General features: G+C 47.5%; 1 protein-coding gene across 3 annotated transcripts in view; it reads right to left on the reverse strand.

The window, feature by feature from the left end:
- EPHA5 (EPH receptor A5) overlaps positions 1-18,019 on the reverse strand; it is a 675,470-nt gene extending 657,451 nt beyond the window's left edge. For 2 of the 3 annotated variants that reach the window (XM_085636505.1, XM_085636506.1), the window contains exon 1: positions 17,578-17,848. In XM_085636505.1, the coding sequence (XP_085492631.1) occupies positions 17,578-17,704 (127 nt within the window). In that variant the 5' untranslated portion in view covers positions 17,705-17,848. Of the gene's footprint in view, positions 1-17,577 lie in introns of all 3 variants that reach the window. The other variant, XM_085636504.1, reaches the window with a different exon arrangement.
- Between the last annotated feature and the right edge of the window lie 1,274 nt (positions 18,020-19,293).

Below are 19,293 nucleotides of genomic sequence, written 5' to 3' on the forward strand. Positions count from 1 at the left end.
ATTTGGTTTTAATGTTGCAATGCCGACGTTGCTTTGTAATGATGTTAAGTAATTATACAGTAAACACTATTACTACAGAAGTAATGAAAACGCACCCGGTTGTAAGTTGGTGGGTATTCACAAACAAGTGCAAATGCATTTCACATATTCTCTGCATATGTAAATTACACTCGAAATATCCTGATGAGGGGGTTGGTTAAAATATTAAAAAGCTCATAAAATGCATTAAAGTAGATTTTTTTAAAGTCCTATGTGTGTTCTATTACTGTTTCTTCTGAATGTCAACTTTTTTAGGATGAAAATGGGCCCAAAAGAGGTGTAATTTATACCCATGTATATATAAAAACTCAGCGTTTAGCTGTGACTAGGGGCTTGGGACTCATCGCACACATAAAAATCCTAATTTTGCCACTTAGGATACTCTAGTTCCAAACATAGATACAACTTTTTTCACACGTATGTTCATCTTAAATTTGTGGAAAATCTTAGTGAATTATCCTCATTACATGAATCGCTGCCACAGGGCAGTTCAAGTCCAGTGGCGGCTGCCTTGGAACGGGGGTGGTGAGACGCAGGGCCGGACTGGCCGTAGAAGGCACTGGGCAATCCCCTGGTGCACCGCACGGGTGGGGGCCGGTTTTGGGCCCATGGGGGCCGTTTTTGAAGCGTAGCTGCAAAATCAGCCCTGTAACAAAATCGGCCGAAAACCGGCCCTGGCAAAGAGCTCGGCGGCACCCCCAGCCCCCGGGGGGGCGGCTGAGCACTTTGCCAGGGCCGATTTTGGTTCCCAGTCCGGCCCTGGTGAGACGGATAAAAAAATGCTTTTAAAATAAACTTCCCTTCCCTTTGCCGCAGCCACCACACGCCTCTCGTCCATCCTCTTCCTCTGAACTGGCAGCACCAGAAGCAGACTTTCCCAGCCGATCATAACACTGCTTCAGCAGCATCGTGATTAGTCTGAGCGGCCTGTTTGGCCTCTCAGGCAGTGCCTGGGACCCTGGGTATGCTCTTCATTGGGCTGTGCAACACAGCCAGGTGGAGAATATGCTAAATGTCCATGAATGTTTGGTCTGCCCAAGAGGGCCGGCTAAACATTCATGCACACTTAGGGAGAGCAAACCCAGTGGTGCAGCTAGACACTGTGCCACTAGATTCTGGCGACAGCTGCGGGGGAGGCCACCGCCCCAAAAACTCATACCGCCCTGGGCGGACCACCATCCCCCTTGCTACACCACTGTGCAAACCACTCCTCACTTTGCTTAGCCCTGCCCCGACTTGCCTCCAGTCCCACACGGAAAAAAATAAAATTATACTAACGTATTGTTATTATCATTTAATTTTTATTTTTGCCCTGCTCAGATAATAGCAGTGGGTTGACGCTCCTCCACCTTAGCGGAGGAGCCACCACTGTTCAAGTCTAAATTTGTGTGACTGCTGATTGGAAGAGTCAATCTTCACAGCAGTTACCCTTGTAGCCTAGAAATTGCATGTAGTTGAACAATTGTCTTCCTTAAACCCCTGCCCCTGATTACCCGCCCCATTAGCCCCCTCTCCCCACCCCCAACATGGAACAAGGAGAAGAAACTCAATTGTGTGCCTGTCCCTACCGCTCCACTTCCCAGTTCTCTATCTCACCCTCTCTTACTAGTGTGCCAACAGTGTGCTTAGATTTTAGAGGTGCCGAGGTGAGCATTATGGCAATCCACACACACTCTGAATATTAGACAGTTGTCACTCTGCTGGCTTCAGGGAGGCCTTGCTTGTCTGTATGGGCCAGTGGGCTTCTGCAGTCCCTATGTTCTGTTGCTTGCCTGATGTCAGGACTGGTTTTTGACCCTGGCTCAGGCAGTACACCCCCCGACCACAGCGATATAAGAAATGTGGCATTATCCGCTAGCCACACGTCATGACAGGATGACTTGCAATGTGCACTACAACATAATGTAATGGTAATAAAAGTACCCACTATGGAGGGAAGAAAGGCAACCGCATTGGAACAACATCAACAGTGAAGACCCTGGCTTTCAGTTTACGATTATAAACTAATTTAGATGGAATGCTTTGGTAGCCATGGAATCTATTCTGACATAAAAACTGCCAGGCGGTGCCCTAAAGTCCGGATATTGTACTCGTCCCTCTGGATCATTTTAACATTTTTTGCAGTTTTATATAGCGCGAACTCGACCCTAAGGAATCAGAGCACTTTGCATGGGCACCAATTGCATTCCAGAGGGACACATTCATTTTTATGCATGGGGAGATTAAGTGATTTGCCTAGAATGACAGGGCGTTTGTCCCTCCAGATTCGAACCCGGTTCCCCAGCTTCAAAGTTGGCCACTCTAGGCTTCAAAGTCGGCCGCTCTAGCTGTTAAGCCACATCCCCAAACTTGACTGAGCTAAATCTACGGCCATAATTGCGCACATTTTGTGAGAGTTGTAAGCCAAACATCAAGATGACAAAGCGTTAAACTGTTTTGCTGGTCTTTAGTTGCACATCTTTCACTTTTGGGCAACACACTGCTTCCTTACAGTTGCTTGTAAAACAAGGCCAGAGATAGGATTTGAATTAGTATTACCCTGTGAAAAGCAGTATTTTGTCTCTCTCGCTCATAGCCCAAGTAAAATAATTCGGCTTATGTGATGAAGCCACCCGCTGGTTATCACCCTAGGTGTTTTTTTTAAGCTGCATTATAGATTGGGTTGGTGCTGTGCTAATCACCTGTCAAGCTAGGAAGACCAAGGGCCTGATGCAATGGAGACCCTGTCCGCCAAACTCACGATCTGCCCACCTCCTTTAGTGCCAGGCGGCGCATCAATATTTCGTTGCTGTAGGCCGCGTCGGCTCCATTAAAGGAACACTTCTTCTAGTGGCCCAATGGAGTACTGGCTGTTGGAGGAAGGACTTTACATTGTCCAGCCTATTTAGGATGGAATGTGTTATGGGCTTTTTTCCCCTTCTCTGTCACCATCAGGAAAAACCAGGTGGTAAGGGAGAGGAGAAACACAATAATGACCCCCACAACCTGGGAGAAAACTCCTAGGGTGTGAGATCATTTGTTTAAAAAATATATATTTTAAAAACCAAACTCCCACTTTGGGAATTTTTGAAAAACAAAAAAATTATGAAAATTATGACAGAAGGCAGTCATGGCTGGTGGCAGGGCCAGTCAAACTTTTCCTACATTAACAGGAAACACCTCAGTTGTCAGCAAAGCCAGCAGACAACTCTAAACAGGCGGGAGGTCCCTCGAGATGGCAGAGATAATGTACTACGCCATCACATCAGAGTATCCTCCATCTGCCAAACTTTAAATCAGGCTCTCGTGTCCCAGATTTTCACTGTATGTCCCGGAAAATTTCAGTAAATTTAGCACGTCTCTGCTTTTGAAGGGTTGACTGAACAAAAAGGGAGGGAATTTTACCCCTTAGCAGATAGGAGTTTGCTTAACAAAGATAACACTGTTCAAATGTTTCATTTAATTACCTCTAAGTGCCTCAAAGTCTCTGTTTCCATGCTGGCAGCGCCATCAATTAAGTCATTCCCAGGCCCTTGATAATGCAAAATTGTCAGCCTGATTCTATGTTTGTGAAATGTCCAGGGTTTGGTTTCTAAAATATGTTCACCCTGTCTCCAGCTTTATTCCTATCTGTAATCTCTGGACATTTCTCAGAATCTCTGGTAAATGGCTGACAAAAATAGTGTGAGACGCTGGTAGTGGGGGAACACAGCCGGACTGGCCGCAGCGGGCACTGGGCATTTTCCCTGTTGGGCCGGAAGGATGGGGGACGGTTTTAGAGTGGTGGGGGCCGATTTTGCAGCGGTGCTTCATTATCGGCCCCCGTAACAAAATCCATTTGTGGATTTAAGAGTTTTCGATATAATGTGTAAATAAGAATGTTGTTTGGGACTGACTTATATGTAACTAAACTTTCAGAAATGCAATTATGTGTATGTGTCTTAATCTGTTAATGTTGAAATCATGTCTGCTGCCCTAACCTCGTAACTATTGATTGAATCTACAAGACTATTTTTCTTCTTTTCCATATAGTGGTAGGAGATCTTTTGATATATTCAGTTCTCCTATGCCTCTTGTTGCTTTTTCCGATCGGACCATTGTTTGTCTGTATCATAAGTTACCCAGGTCCTTCGGGTTAATTTTTGGTTACCCCATTGTTTTGTGATTACCCAGTAACAAAAGCTGCAGCAGTGCTTCACACTAGCACCTCCCAGCTTCTCGAAAATAACAATGCTAGAGTTCAGAAGGTAAATGAGCAAGAAAGACACTTCAAAACCAAAGGGGATGATGGACAGAGTGTTGAACATTGCAAGCACTCACCTCCAGTCAACTGATCTGGGTTTAATCCATCATCATTGTTTAGCTCACTCCGCCACCCCAGTTCAGACGTGGTCATATGCAAATCAGTCTGACCCTGTGCCTCATGGGAACAGTCCAGCCCAAACTGCCAAGCCATGTCTTCCCTGGACCGGAAACAAGCATCCTGGGACCGATGTCTGACTAATCAGCTGTCATCAGCCAGGCTAGCTTGAATCCAGTGGCAAAGTGAGCAAGGGACCCACGTCTGGGCATACCCTGCCAATTTAGGGCGAACAAAGCAAAACCAAAGGGGATGATGGACAGAGTGTTGAACATTGCAAGCAACCGGTCCCAGGATGCTTGTTTCCAGTCCAGGGAAGACATGGCTTGGCAGTTCGGGTTGGACTGTTCCCATGAGGCACAGGGTCAGACTGATTTGCATATGGCCATGTCTGAGCTAGGGTGGCGGAGTGAGCTAAAGAATGAGGATGGATTAAACCCAGATCAATTGACTGGGGGTGAGTGCTTGCAATGTTCAACACTCCGTCCATCATCCCCTTTGGTTTTGCTTTGTTCGCCCTAAGGTGGCAGGGTATGCTCAGACGTGAATCCCTTGCTCACTTTGCCACTGGATTCAAGCAAGCCTGGCTGATGATGGCTGATTTACCAGAAACCGGTCCCAGGATGCTTGTTTCCGGTCCAGGGAAGACATGGCTTGGCAGTTTGGGCTGGACTGTTCCCATGAGGCACAGGGTCAGACTGATTTGCATATGGCCATGTCTGAACTGGGGTGGCGGAGTGAGCTAAAGAATGATGGTGGATTATACCCAGATCAATTGACTGGGGGTGAGTGCTTGCAATGTTCAGCACTCCGTCCTTCATCCCCTTTGGTTTTGCCAAGAAAGACACTTACCACACCCGTACCACTCTCCCGCTGAAAGGTCGTGGCTCATTGGCTACACTTGTTCTTTGAGTAACACATGGATTTTTCACAATCCCTATGACTTCAGTGATATAATATTGATAGCAGAGCACCCTACTCTGAAAAATTGTTCCAACACCACTGGCAAAATGTGGTACATAGTGGGAAAAAACAATATTAATTTTGTGAGGAGAACCACTGATACCTATTGTGTCAACTGGTTTCAGGTGTGATCGTTTGGTAGCATGATCATGGGTAACTGGTCGTTAATGTGCACCTGGAATTTCTGGCACAAACAGCACGTTTTTGCTTGCATATATTCTGATACTTTATGTGTGTTTACTTTCTACAAGCATGTAACTGTACAGGCGCCCGACATTGTTATTCAGTGCCAGTATGTAGAAAAATAAACAGAAAATACAGCAGTATAGAGAAAGGTGAGTTTTGCAGATGTGCAGTGCCTATGTGAAAACCGTCGCGACAGCCCCAAGTATTTGAACTTGTCAGCACGCTGAACAGGTGATGTTTGTGAACAAACGGATGGCAAACACACTGAACACATTCACTGTGGGAAGGGCCTTTCCTGGAGTAAACAATGCAATGCAAAACAAATGCCAGGGAAAAATTGTAAAGTGTGAGGAGGGCCTATGTGCAAAGCTATTGAAAATGAATACCATTAGCTGCAATAAGGGAAGGTAAAAAAAGAAATCAATGTGGAAGAGAAACATGGAGAAAATCACAAGAAAGTTCTCATTATGCATATATAAAAAAAAGTTTCTGAAAAGCTAAAGCTGAAGGAAAAAACATCAAAAGTAAACTAGCACTGGCAAAGCCAACACTTATGGCCCTGTCAAAATGATGCGATTGCTAATTTATTTTTCACAAACACTTGACATAAAACTAAAAAGGAGAAACAAAAAAGTCACCCCTATACCTGTTGGCCATGTAATTATAATAAATCAATTACATTACAACAATAGTTGTATTAGTACAGTGATGTGCTTGCTAGTGTTCAGGATTTTGAAAAGTTTCGGAAACTATTTTTAGTTCTAATGTACATCACAGGAAAATATGGCTCTTAGTGGTATAAACAAAAATAAACTATTGACTTTGAATTACTGTAACCTACAGACATGGTTTAAACACACAGGGAAGACTACCATAAATGAAAAATATTATGGGCAGTAAAAATGAAAGAAAAAACGCATTGACAAAGTAAAGTTTTGGCCACCATACATGGACCTGAAGTGTATGCCCTTTTAGGGAGATGTGCACATGTGATCAGGCTAAATGCGTCACTCACAGAGTGAGAGAGCCAGCCCTGAAGTGGGCTGATTCATTTCCCGGTGCTGTATGCTGTGGTGGGCAGGAGAAAAATGTGAATGGCCAAAGGATGAAAAGGGCTGACCCAAAGCCACCCTATGTATATTTGTAATATTTATGATTTTTGTAACATCATGATACTGGTGAGACAGTTAAATCTGTCTCAGGGCCAGACCTAAAAGTCTAGAGAGCTCTTAAGAGATCTGCAGCAGTTCTAAGGCCCAACATCCAAACTTGACAAAGAGATGCCTGGGAAGAAATGCCAGCTACATCCCTTCTGTCTGTTTGTGATGTGACTCGCCACGTGCTTTACACCAAAGACCCCATCACTGCAACTAAAATTAAACTAGAGACGTAAGGTGACAAAATGTACACAGGACATCGGAGGGTTAAAATACCGTAAAGTTCACCTGCATACTGTGCATAGTGTTTTCCAGCTAAGCCTTGGCTGAGGAACGATTGCACGGATGCTAAAACAAAGACCAGCTTGGAGACACAAATCCTGTGAGAAATAAAAAAGCTGGGCCTACTGCAGTGTTATCGTACAGAACATATGATATGTATGTACTGCTATTTTTATAGTGCGAACCAAGTTGGAAATGAATGAATAAATGAATGAATGAATAATGAATGAATGAGATTTATATGACACGAAAAGCTCCCTGGTAAGTGTGTCCTGGTACTAATCTACGGTTTCGGGTATTCTGACCATTAAATAAGATTAGGAGGTGTAAAAGGGTCATAAATAAACATCAAAGGGCCACTGACATGAGATTATGAACATCAATTATAGTTTTACAACTTTCAATTTCACAATAACATTTTATTTCACATAATTAGGATTGCATTCCATTCTTGTCCACTGGTATTAAAGTTTGGGAGGACAAGCACTGACCTTTATCCTACAGGCTGTGGCCAAGTAGGGAACTTTTTTTCACACTATCCCATTTAGCAGTTTAATTACAAAATGCCACCTAATTTCAAACTCCAGCTCCAAATGCGTGCTAGTTCCAAAGTAGCATAATTTTCCAAAACACCTCACCAATTACAAAATACCATCATTTTCCAACATACCTCCCTGTTCCAAATTACCAACCAATTAAATAATGCAAATCTGCAGCAAAACACTAGCCACTTCTATATCAAACAGTTCTAGAGCATTAATATCAAATTATTAGCCAGCTCTATAATTCCAACAAATACCAAAATGTCAAACAAATGATTTAAAATGGTAACTTTCTCATTTCTTGCTGGTTACCTTATCTGCAGATAGAAGGTTCACTGCGAGATCGTATAGGGAGTGTGTTCTCAACAGACACAGGTTCTCACTCAATTTCACTCCCTTCCTGAGAGGCCTTTACATGCTCTGACATTCGAATGAGTGTGCGGCAGTGATCTTGAATGTCTCTGTGGCACTATTCCTCATCCGACCAATCACAACCCTTGCATGCTAAATGCTCTCATATGCAGGGATGCGGTCTCGGTCTCCTGGGCGCATCATTGTGTAGCCCCTTCCATCTTGTATTTCCATTGAAATCAGTCTTCTAGCCTACAGCAAGTAACTCCAGACTCATCTATGCGCACCAGTATTTCTGGTTTTATGCTATTGCTGTCTGGGTTAATGTTTCTAGCAGGTTTACCTAAAGGCTACTGCTAGCAATTTAGTGTGCGATGCTCCCTAAATCAGCTCTCATAACATTGTATAAACACACACCCTTGTCTGGGCAGAAAAACAGTGTTTGTGCTTTTGCTCTGAGCATAGTTTCCAAGGCTTCGCTTCATAATTCGAAAATAAAAACGTGTTTTAATCAAAAAGTTTTTTTTTTTTAAACACCTTACTGAAAAGTGTACAGTGAGCGTTCACAAGGATGGACATACATCAGTGCTTGGTTAATATTGGATGAAGGAATTCATGCACTGGCATGTTGTGTAAGTTGTCTTGTTTTTATTTATTGTAATGTAATATGATTGTATTTATTCTTTTATGGCTATGTGCTGTAATAAAGAATTTACTGACTGACTGACATATCCCCACACAAAGTATACCATTTTCAGTAGCGTTACACTATAGGCAGAGATGGCATAGTTCTCATACAGTATTATAAGGAGGGTTGGATTCATCTCACACTCCTGCCTGTGCCAATCTTGCCCTGCCAGTCTAACTTCTCCAATTTAGTCTGTTTCCTTACACCCTGTCCTTCCCCCTCAAGCAGCAGGCAGTGGCGGGAATGGCTGATTTTGAACATTAACTTTTAGTGAACCACGTTATTTTCAAGAGCATCTTCTGGACGTCTGTGGGAATCTCTAAGCCTATTTAGTCATAAGAAAATGCCTCCACGCAGGCAGGGCCAAGTTCCCAGATGACTGGGATATATAAGTTGCCTTCGAAAATTTGAAGTAGTCTTACAATTAGCCAAGCAAATTAAACCTTTTGAAGCTGTACAAAGGATGTGAAATGGGTTCTTCCAACCAGTAATATTCGTACAAAAATGGAGCCTATTACTGTATTTTTACTTCAATGTCTGCCTTTGTATCATATGCCCCAAGCTGGAGAATAAGCAGTTTGTACACTCACGACTGATCACGGATTTTTCCCCTTCGAGGGAGCTCTCAAAACTCATTTATACTGTTATGGTTTCAGCTAGCTACCCTTTTTTTCACCATTTACGCCAAGATGCAATTTTGGTGAACATAGCACAAGCACCCAGGAACAATATTGGTTCACATTAAGCTAGACCACTGGAAAATCTTCTACCTTTTCTGTACCCAGGCTTCAGAACCAAACACCAAGAAACGTTCCTGTTAGACAAACGCTACTGCTTGCTTGCCAATAGCAGGGGCAATACTTGCTGAAATGACCATCCAGGTGGACACGTCCCAGGGCTTTGCAAATCTTTGGAATGACTTGCACTTTTACACCAGTGATTTCCAATGAGTGTGAAGTCAGAGGCTTGTGGTGGGTGATCCCTTCGGAGTCCATGGAGAGGTGCATTTTTTTGGGAAGTGAGAGAGATTTGCGGGACTGGTGGCACCGTTGAAGTCTATAGGACTCTTTTGGTGTGTTTTGAGCGTGAAAAAGAGTCCTAAGTACCCTTGACCGTCCTCTGTGTAAACAATCAATTAATCACGGTTGGTAAAGCACAACTATTCACCCGTGAGGGTCTCAAGGCACTGGGGTAGCTTGTCACTACACCCACTGTGTGACAATAGATGGACATCAGTTAGTGGTGCTCCACTACCACAAGAGCAATTCTGTCCCTACACTAGTGCCAAAGGGAGGCACCTTCAGGGCGAGTGTCCCCTCGATGATGTCACTGCTGGAAAGAGGGTTGAGAACATAGGTGATTTAAAGGACCTCATTTTCAGGCAGTGTTCTTGTGTGACACCCAGAAACACCTTCCACAGAAAGTCAATGTGTCAGTTTTAAGGTCACTGTGCAGCATAACCATGGTCTAGCGGGCAGAGTTTTGAACTGGAGAACCAGGTTCTACTCACAGCCTCAGCTCACCAGACTGCAGTGCTTTAAATGGGCCGGTACTGGCTGGTACTGAGTACCTGCACTTTTTTATTTTGAGAAGGAGAGTACCTGCACTTCTCAAAGTAAGCGAAATACTTTTATTTGGAGAGTACCGGCACTTCTCAGAAACAAGCAGGCACTCTGCTATAGAGCACCTGCACTTCTAGTTTTCCATTTCAGGCATTGACAGCCTGTAATTCTGGGTAAATCGCTCTATCTTCCAGTACCTAAAAATGTAAAATGGAAGCTGGTTCTCCTGTAAAGTGCTGTAATGTCCTTGGCCCAGGTCCGGTTCTACTATATTAACTCGAAACAATTTAAAAATTAAATAATCAAAATAGTCCTCAGAAGAGCTAGGGATAGCAATGCGATTTGCCTTGCACTGGTTCTGAGGGCTGGCTGCTCGAGGCAGGCACATCTTTCACAGAGTGCCCACAATGTTGCCACATACTCTTCGCGAGACGCCGCGTTCCTATTTGCCATCGCAGGCCCTACTCTGGAAATCTGCTTCTGTGAGACCCTCTCCCTCACACATACACCCATCTCCAGCATGCGACGACGGATACCCATCACACTAAATCTGCAATAAACAGCAATCAATTCTGACCCAGCAGCGTACACGAGCTGGGGTCAGACGTAACGTCCGGGGTCACGGGCCACGCAGCCGCCGCGCGCCCAATGATTTCCAGGTTAAACAGTATCGTGTGTGGCTCGTGCTTTGAGCCCCTGAGGGCAGGGCCTCCTCGTGTTATTTAGACCTATTACCGTCACCGTGTTGGTGCGTTCTGCGCCTTTGCCCTTTTATCCTGCAGACACTTCTCACAAAGGGCATTCCGATAATATGATGTGGCGAAGGCCTCAGATCAAGTGTTCCTTTCCTGCCAGTTCTGGGCTTGAAGTGGTGTGGGCTAGTGGCTAAATGCTGATTAAGCGGGCCAGGTGACGTAAAATCTAACCCTGGCTTTCACGCTGTACTGCACTGCGTACTCCTGGGTAAATAGTTTATTTCCCACTGTCCCTGTTCAATTTCCTATCAACGCTGCAGCTCTTAGAAATTGGCCAATCACGTTCAAGCTTTGTCCCACAGCTCCATAATCTAATATATTCACATTCATGTTGCCCTTACTGTAAACATCCGTGGTCTCTTAGGAGGAAAACTGACCCTAAGGAGTCTGCGAGAAACTGGCTATATGTTTGTGATTTACATCCCCACTGAACTTTTTCCCCATTGTTTACGGTTGATTAATAGCCACATTGCACACATCCGTACAGTGTGCACTCTTTACTAAATATTGCATGCTTTTCTTCTTTCAGCACTGCAGGGCTGTCGGGCATCTTAAAAAAATAAAACACGTCAAAACACTTTTTTCCTCTTTACTTGCGTGTGGTCACTCTTTTGCACAGCTCGTGTCAACAGGCTGCCATGTCCGCACTAATTGCTTCCATATTTCAGACCAAACGATGATTGATCTCTGTTTATATTGTAGCCGTGTGTACAATTCGGAGACGGGGCACTGTTATCGTGCTGGAAGTGGTTTAGGAAAAATACACTGACCCCGTAGCCCGCTGGGCTAAACTTTCAGAAGAAAAATTGAAGTAAATCCAATTAACTTCAGTGGCGACCCTGTGAGCAACAGCCCAGTTAAAATGTCGGGATAAGTAGAAAAGGTCCAAATCTATACAACAATGTGCGAATACATGCGATGCTATTTAAAAATGGTTACAGGACGAGGAGGAAAAAAATAGCTCAAATGACTGTCAGAAATCCAATTTATGTTTCATGGGCCAATGCAAACCAAGTGAAAAATACCCCCAAACAACACTTGTTTTTTTTTTTTTGCTTTTTTAATAGCCCCCTAAGTTTAGAAAGCAAGATAATTGAAACATGTACAATAGATATCTGTCCCACTCTTGCAGGTCTAGGTTCAGCTGCAATTTGTGGATCCTTCTGTCTTAGCAGCCTTTCTGCTTCCAGATGCCAGGGCATTGGCACCTTTACTGAGGTCCACTTTGGAAGTGTGTACACCGACAGCACAGACGTATGCTGAGTTATGTCGTAATCAAAGCCACCAGACGTAAAATATTCTGCGGCAACAGCAGTTTCCACATAATTATGAATTTGTCATGCCTATCATGTAATCCATCGCTGGCTGCATAATTGCGGATTCCAACATAAACTCACATGCAAGAAAAGTTACATAAAAAGTTGCCACGTGTGGTCTGGGCAGTGACTGATATATCTTGGTTACCTTTAAATTCCAGGCTCCTGTATTCAGGTGTCAAACTGGTATTATAGCTGATACTTTTTCCCAGATAGTGTTAATGTGTGTTAAAATGACAAAATAGTGAAATAATCCTGCCACATAATTTGCTAGTCCCTGTTGTATAACTTGGTCAACCTACCTACTTAACTTGGTCCACCCTTACCACATACGTTCAGTTGTCTTTGCTAAAGTGTCCTTACCACATAAATTCAGTGGTCTTTGCTAAAGTGTACCGTGACTGGGTGATAATGGCGACTCCCTGCAGGGACCCAAGCTGGGCTAGTATTAAAATGAATGCCCCGTAATGTTTGCGCGTGCGTGTGACCTTATTGAGAGCTGGGCGGCTGTACTGCACACCATTTCACCACACCCGAACAGCCTATAACAAGGAAAGCTGAATATTACCATAAACCGTTAATGAACAAGCGCAACAAATCACACTTTAATGTGCAATAATGACCACAGAACGCTGTTCTTGGAAACGGTGCCGTCAACACTGAGAAGAAACTAGAAAGTGAATGTACGTCTTAAAAGTGTCACGGTTTATCATCAGCTCGAATGTTAATAAACCCCACACCACCCCCAACACGCACACACGCAGGAGCGCGCGCGCTTCCATCACAAGCGCGTGCACAGCGCTCACGCGGGAGGCCGGCCTCCTAGCCACACACACATTGCTGCTGTGTGTCGGCAAGGGGAGGAACGTGGTCTCCAGAAGACAATGTGAGTGCATTGTGGTAATACGTCCAGTACGACAAAGGGCCGGACTCCTTGACGTTTATTATTACACTTGTGGGCGCACATCGTGAATCACTGCTATAAAATACGGGAAGAGTAGGTGTTGGATAACCTCTTCAAATTAGTTAACATTAAAACTGTCTCTTGTAGCGCTGGGTAGAAAAAAGAGGTTCTAATCCCCCACTCAGGGAAAAAAACACAAGTGATGTTTATGTAAAATTGCTGGTGTATTTTTTTCCATGTACAGAACAGTCTCGTCTGAAAAGATAATAGTGGAAATAACCGTCAACAGCACTGCATCCATGAAAAAGCCAGGAAAGCCACTGCTCCCCCTGGTCACAAGCATCCTTTCACGCGCACTCTGGTCAAAGGTCACGGTGCAGGACTGGAGAGGAAACACGTTGGATTGTGTCACAACGTGGCTCGTGGTGTTCCTGTCTTTTGTTGTATTGTACTATGTTACATTTGTGTAAAGTGGAAATGATCCACACGTGGCCTCCTGCCGCTTAGAGGCTAAAAGTCAGTCATAACAAGGTGTCCTTCTATGCACGTCATGCTCCCATACCACTGCAACCCTGTCTTCAAAATGGCGGCGATGAGAGAGATGGCAAGGCCAGGGCCTCACCAAGGGTAAGGTGTGCGCGCTCCACTCCTGTTCTACTCACTCTCTTACAGCGTCCACCACCTCCTTGGACTCCGGCGCCGCTTTGCTTGCAAGCGCATTATTTGGCTTTGTGCACAAGACATGAGCTCTGATTAAAGACGTACAGGGGAAGCTTGGGCGCCATGGTGCGGGTGAAGCTGCACAAGGAGAGCACGTGCAGGGAATCAGTGAGATACCTCAGCGAAATAAAGCATCTCTTGGGGAGATCTATGCGTAACTGAAGGTCACCGATCAGAGTCCCAGTGCATAATCTCAAACTTTCATCCTTCTAGGGTCGATTAAATGAGTACCATCCAAGCAGGTAATAATTGACACCTGCTATCAGCAAAAAGAGACCGAAGCATGCGCAGGAATTAGCTACATAAGTGTAGCAGCTGTTAATCACAGTGCTCCACAAACAGAGACTTCGCGGCGCTGTAGAAAAACGCAGGGATGGGGACTGCTCAGCCCAAGGTCACAGTGGTATTGGAGGCTCCCCTAATTAGCAGCTCCGTGTAGCTGCCCCTGGCTGCTCTCGGTAAAGACGGACAGGTCAAAGCCGTGAGCCCGCATCTCTGGCAGCCAAGCGCTGGCACGGCGGGGGCCTGTGCGCAGGGCAGATAAGGGATTCCTGGCTCTGAAGCTGCTCTGGGAGGCAGAGATGCCCCTCACACCAGCTCCCGTGTCTTGGGGGAGCTCACCTCTGTTTATCTCTCATCCGCAGAAGGCAGCCCGCGGAGCAGCCGGCGCGGGTCTTCTGTGCGCAAACAACGCATGCCCTGCCCATCTTAGGGCAGGGGACAGAATAATAGCAAAGAGAAGCCGGCACGGGACAGCATCAGATTGTATCAGTATTATGAGTGTCCCAGGTGCTGAGTGTGGCATCGGAGATCTGATGTACAACAATTCATTATCCGCTAGCCCAGTGTGATCCTGGGCAAGTCGCCTGCGTCGTGGGTCCCTTATCTGCAAAAACGGGGCAGCTGAGTAAAAGGCTGTGCACTGTACAAAGCTCGATGTGAAACAGATGGGCATTTACAGGCCATGTTCCGAACGATAAGAGTTCTTGGCCAGTGCTAAGAAAGGTCAGAACTCACCCCTGTCACCGGAAGACAAACTGCCCAGATGGTCTGCGCAATTCCGACAGCGAGAGAGAGTTTTGTTCAAATACGGATGAAGTGAAAAAACACTAGATACACGGGCCAGTATTTTCACACACCGATGTGGTTTGCAGTCTCGCTAATAAACATTTACTAATGTTGTATGTGTCATGTGCAGTACCTACATACTGATGCAAATACACAGTATGTTCACTACTCTCTCCTTATGCCATCTTTGTACGCAATTATTCTCTGGTGCACTTTTTAAAAGCGCCCTGAAACTCACTGGGATTTAGTAGCGCTACAATAAGAGCTATACAACTGAACAGTTAAGAAGGCTCCTCCTACCTCTTATCGTTGCAGCAAACATGATTTTAGCGCTATAAGCACTACAAGAACAGCTTGTAATAAGAGGAATGAAAACATCACAGCAACAAAAGGCTGCACACGTGTGTGTGTGTCATGGGGCGGTTTTCTTCAAGGGCGCATGACTACGTGAAGGCCCAGATTAAACGAGTGCTGACCTATCAATGCATTTTCTGTATCATCTATAGCTCCTCATCCAGTGTATGTTGGCGCTTCTACGGAACATATGGTGCAACTTCATTGAGCGGCCTGCCCTAACATGTCGGGCTCCACATCTAAGGGCGCACCATGCATGCATGCATGCCAACACACCCACAGGAAGAAGAAGGGCAGGCGTTACTTTTCTTTTTTAAACGTTCTCTACCCTGGGATGTCCCTGGTTCAAGTCAATGGGTACATTTCCGCTTCCGGTTCCAAAGCCTCAATTTTAAGGGGTTATTCCCGAATTCTGTTATGCATGGGCATATATGTACTTTGGTAATAATACTGTTAATCGGAAAAATAATCTTCCACCATGTATGACCGGTGGCACCATGCCACAGTGTGTAGGGCTGACAACCCGGGCTCGGACACATCAGGGCATCGGCCCCCCAAAAACCGATCAGAATCAGGGCGCGTCGGTGCCAGCCCCCACCTCCCCTAGGCACCAGGGCTCCCTGGCCGAAGGTGGGAGTCATCGACAGTGGGCACGCAATATCCTGCCGGCCAGCCAGTGGGGTGAAGGGCGCGCGAGACAGCTGTGCGCCGGAGCAGGTATGCTGAAGGAGTGAGCTGAGTATGTGTAGGTAAAGACCTAGCTGGGTCGAAAGAGGGACTGCAGGGGTCAGCTGAGCACCGGAGCTAAGGGGTGACAGGGACACCCGAGAGAGGGCGTTGGAAGCCCGAGCTGATTACGCCGGTGTCCCGGGGGTTTCGAGGGATACGAGTGAGTACCGGAGTGATAGTCCGCAAGGACGAGTATACATACACAAAAGTGATGGATGGAACGCTTGAATTAATCTCAGCCACTGATAATCACTCAGACCCACCCCAGTCCATACTTAAACTGCACACCATGCCACCTGGGTTGGACCCAGGCATATGCATATCAGTCTTGACCCCGCTCTGGTGGGAGCAGCCCAGTCCAACCTCCCAGGCCAGGGCCTCCCTGAAACGAAACTCAAGCAGCCCACGGTCACTTTTAGGGCTCGTCAGCCGGTACGTCTTGGTTCCAGTGACACAGTGCGCAGGGACCAATGTCTGGGCATACCCTTCCCACCTAGGGTGACGTGACACTCTAAAGTATACAAAAGAAGTATACAAGGAGGGTTGAGGGCATGGCGAGAGGAGGGGATCGCGCTGTAAGGATTGTTTGAATCGTGAGGCTTGCAAACGAGTGAGGGAGTGTAGAGGGATGCGCTCAGGCCGCGGATACTTGGATGCAGGGAGGCAGCGCTGAGTCCGAGGTATCCCCAAAGCAGCGCTCCTCTGCCGGCTGACCAAAGGGGGCCACGACTGAATCTGTGACCCTCCTTCCCCGGCCAGCAGCCAGTGCCCGACCCCAAGAGGGCAGGCAGCGTTCATTTGGCGTCCCCCGAGCTGCGCAATTACGCAAATTCCAAACGGTTAGATGGAGTTCATTCGTAGAGTCATAAAATGAGGAGGGCGGAGAGGGACCGGACGGACCACACAGCTACGCTCTTAATATTCACAACGAGGAGCCGACTCCCAGCGGAGGGGCCGCGTCTTCTCGGCCTCTTTAAGAATCCATCCCAGGGCAATCTGTCCGCACTGCTGGATAACCGGGAAAATACGCTGGGTAGACAAGGGACTCCTGCTGCTGGTGCCAGCTGTCAGGGCTCCCGGCCCTAGACTGGGCAGAGCACGGCGGCACTGGGTCCAGCGGGTACCCACCCAGACCAGGCGCACAGCTATAGGTGACAGCGTGGGAAGGGAGTCCTGGCGCGTGGCGCAAAACAAACCACCTGAACCCCCAGTGGCTTGCCCTGTTGGTCCAATGTCACTCCGAACTGTGGGGGTGGGCGTTCTGGCCGGGTCAGAGGTGCACTCGCCACCTGGGAAGGAAGTCGAAACGAGAAGCCAAGAGTCAGGCGGGAGCGCTCACCCCGCAGAGGACCACGTCTTCCAAGAGCCAGGGCAGGTGGCACGGCGACACCGCTGTTCCACCTGCCCCATCACAGTCAGGCGCGAGTTGCCAAACGCAGCCGCAAGAAGAGCGCAGAGCATCCAAGAAGCACCGAGCACCTGCACGCCACTGCCTACGGACCCGAGCCGGCGCACAAGGAGGCGTGCATGATCTGAGCATCCCGGGCTCAGTGCACTGCGCGGGGTGCCCAGGTGTGCAAATCCACCCCCTCACCTCTCCACTCTCAGCCACATTATCTTACCTTGACTTCCCTGGCTGGCCCGGGTCCGCAGGGCGCCTCCCACCGCCAGCAGCAGGATCCATATGGGGGCCGACCGGTAGCTGCCCCCGTGGCCCCACACCAGCACCGCTCCGGCCGCTCTGCACATCTCCAGCGGCGGCTACCGGCAGCAGCAGCAGCCGCCGCTCCACGCTCCAAACTCCAGGCACCGGCAGCGCCTCCCGCAGACCCCGGTGGCACCCAGAGCCCTCTCTTCTCCAGCGAGGGTCTCCGCTCGGGATGCGCGCTGCGCCACACAGACCAGCAGCCGTTCTCCGGTTCTGCGCTCCGGCGGCGATAGATGCTCCACTCCCCGTTCCCTCCTGCAGTCCAGCTCCTCTCCCTACTCCCGGCGCTGCCTCCTTCCCGGTTGCGGCTCCACTCCCTGCCCCCGGTGCTTCCTGCTCCCTGTCCGACGAGGGACGAAAGTAGCGCGCACCGCACTTTCCCCAAGTCAGAGGCAGCCGCGGAGGCGGAGAGCAGCCTCCAGAGGGCGCTGCGTGCGAGAGGGCGGAGGAAGCGGAGCTGTCAGGAGGACGCGTGAGAAGATGCACAGGGAAGGGCTCTGACAGCTGAGGGTGCGAGCGGTGGGGGCGTGCCGAGGAGCAGCTCTTCACAGGGGGCGGGGCAGCGCCCTATCCACCTCACCGCGTATGGGGTGGATGGAGAAGGGACTGTGTGTGGTGGGTTCAAGCAACACAACAGACCTCCCCGCCTCATGTCTTGTGCCCGGGCACCGGAATGCAAGGGCGAGAAGGGGGCACTGGCAGAGGTTGGACAGGAACGCGTCCACCTGCGCCCCAGACACCAGCACCATCATCCCTCAGCCGACGATATTGAAAGAGGTGCAGGAATCAACACATCGCGGCAAACGGCACGCTGTGCCCACGGAAGAAACAAACGTGACTCGATGGCTGAGGGTGCGCCACCCTGTTGACGCGGCCGTTCCTCCTGTGTGTGAAGATGAAATGAGTTCATCATGCTCTCGGGAGGAGACGAAGCTACAAAGCGCCCTTTTAAATACTCACCACGTGGAACCCTAACCTCGGCCAAAACCGCGAGTCTCCTCGGAGCGCACAGTAAAATCGTCCGCTTTGTTCCGTTTTTAGACGCCTTGTTACTTTCATCAGTTACGGCGGTAACATACAGCTAAGGGCAGAACTCCGCACATTCAACTTCGCAAGAAAGACATAGATGCAATGTTGTCTCAGTTCCAGGTCCATTTTATGTCATCATTGGCTCGTGCATGGTTTCTAATCAAGTTGGGGGAGCCAGCGTGTTTCACGTGCCTGGAAAACGTCCCCACACTCTCCCTTTCACGGAGTAAGTGCGAGAGTGAAATCTGTGCGCTCCCATCACAGGCTGAGGCGATTAGCGCCAAAAGCATGTGGAGTCTGCACGCTGTGCGAGCGCTTGAACCATCACTTGCAAGAGAAACAAAGCGTAGGGAATCCCTTCTCTCCCACGGGCAGGCGGGGAGTACATACACAAAGGCGCACAACTTCTTTCTAGGGATAAATCCAATTATCTTCTAAATATATCTTGGAGAGTTAAATATTATTTTGAGATCAGCAATCGCTCAACTTAATAGACTTCATCGAAATTCATTTCAATAAAGCCATAAAGGGTACCCTTTAGGCGTTTCCACATTTATGTAAATGTACAGAAGTCCTATCTTGTCTTTTTGATCAGATAACC

Source organism: Triturus cristatus, chromosome 2_1 (assembly GCF_964204655.1).
Source record: "Triturus cristatus chromosome 2_1, aTriCri1.1, whole genome shotgun sequence".
Lineage (NCBI taxonomy): Eukaryota > Metazoa > Chordata > Amphibia > Caudata > Salamandridae > Triturus > Triturus cristatus.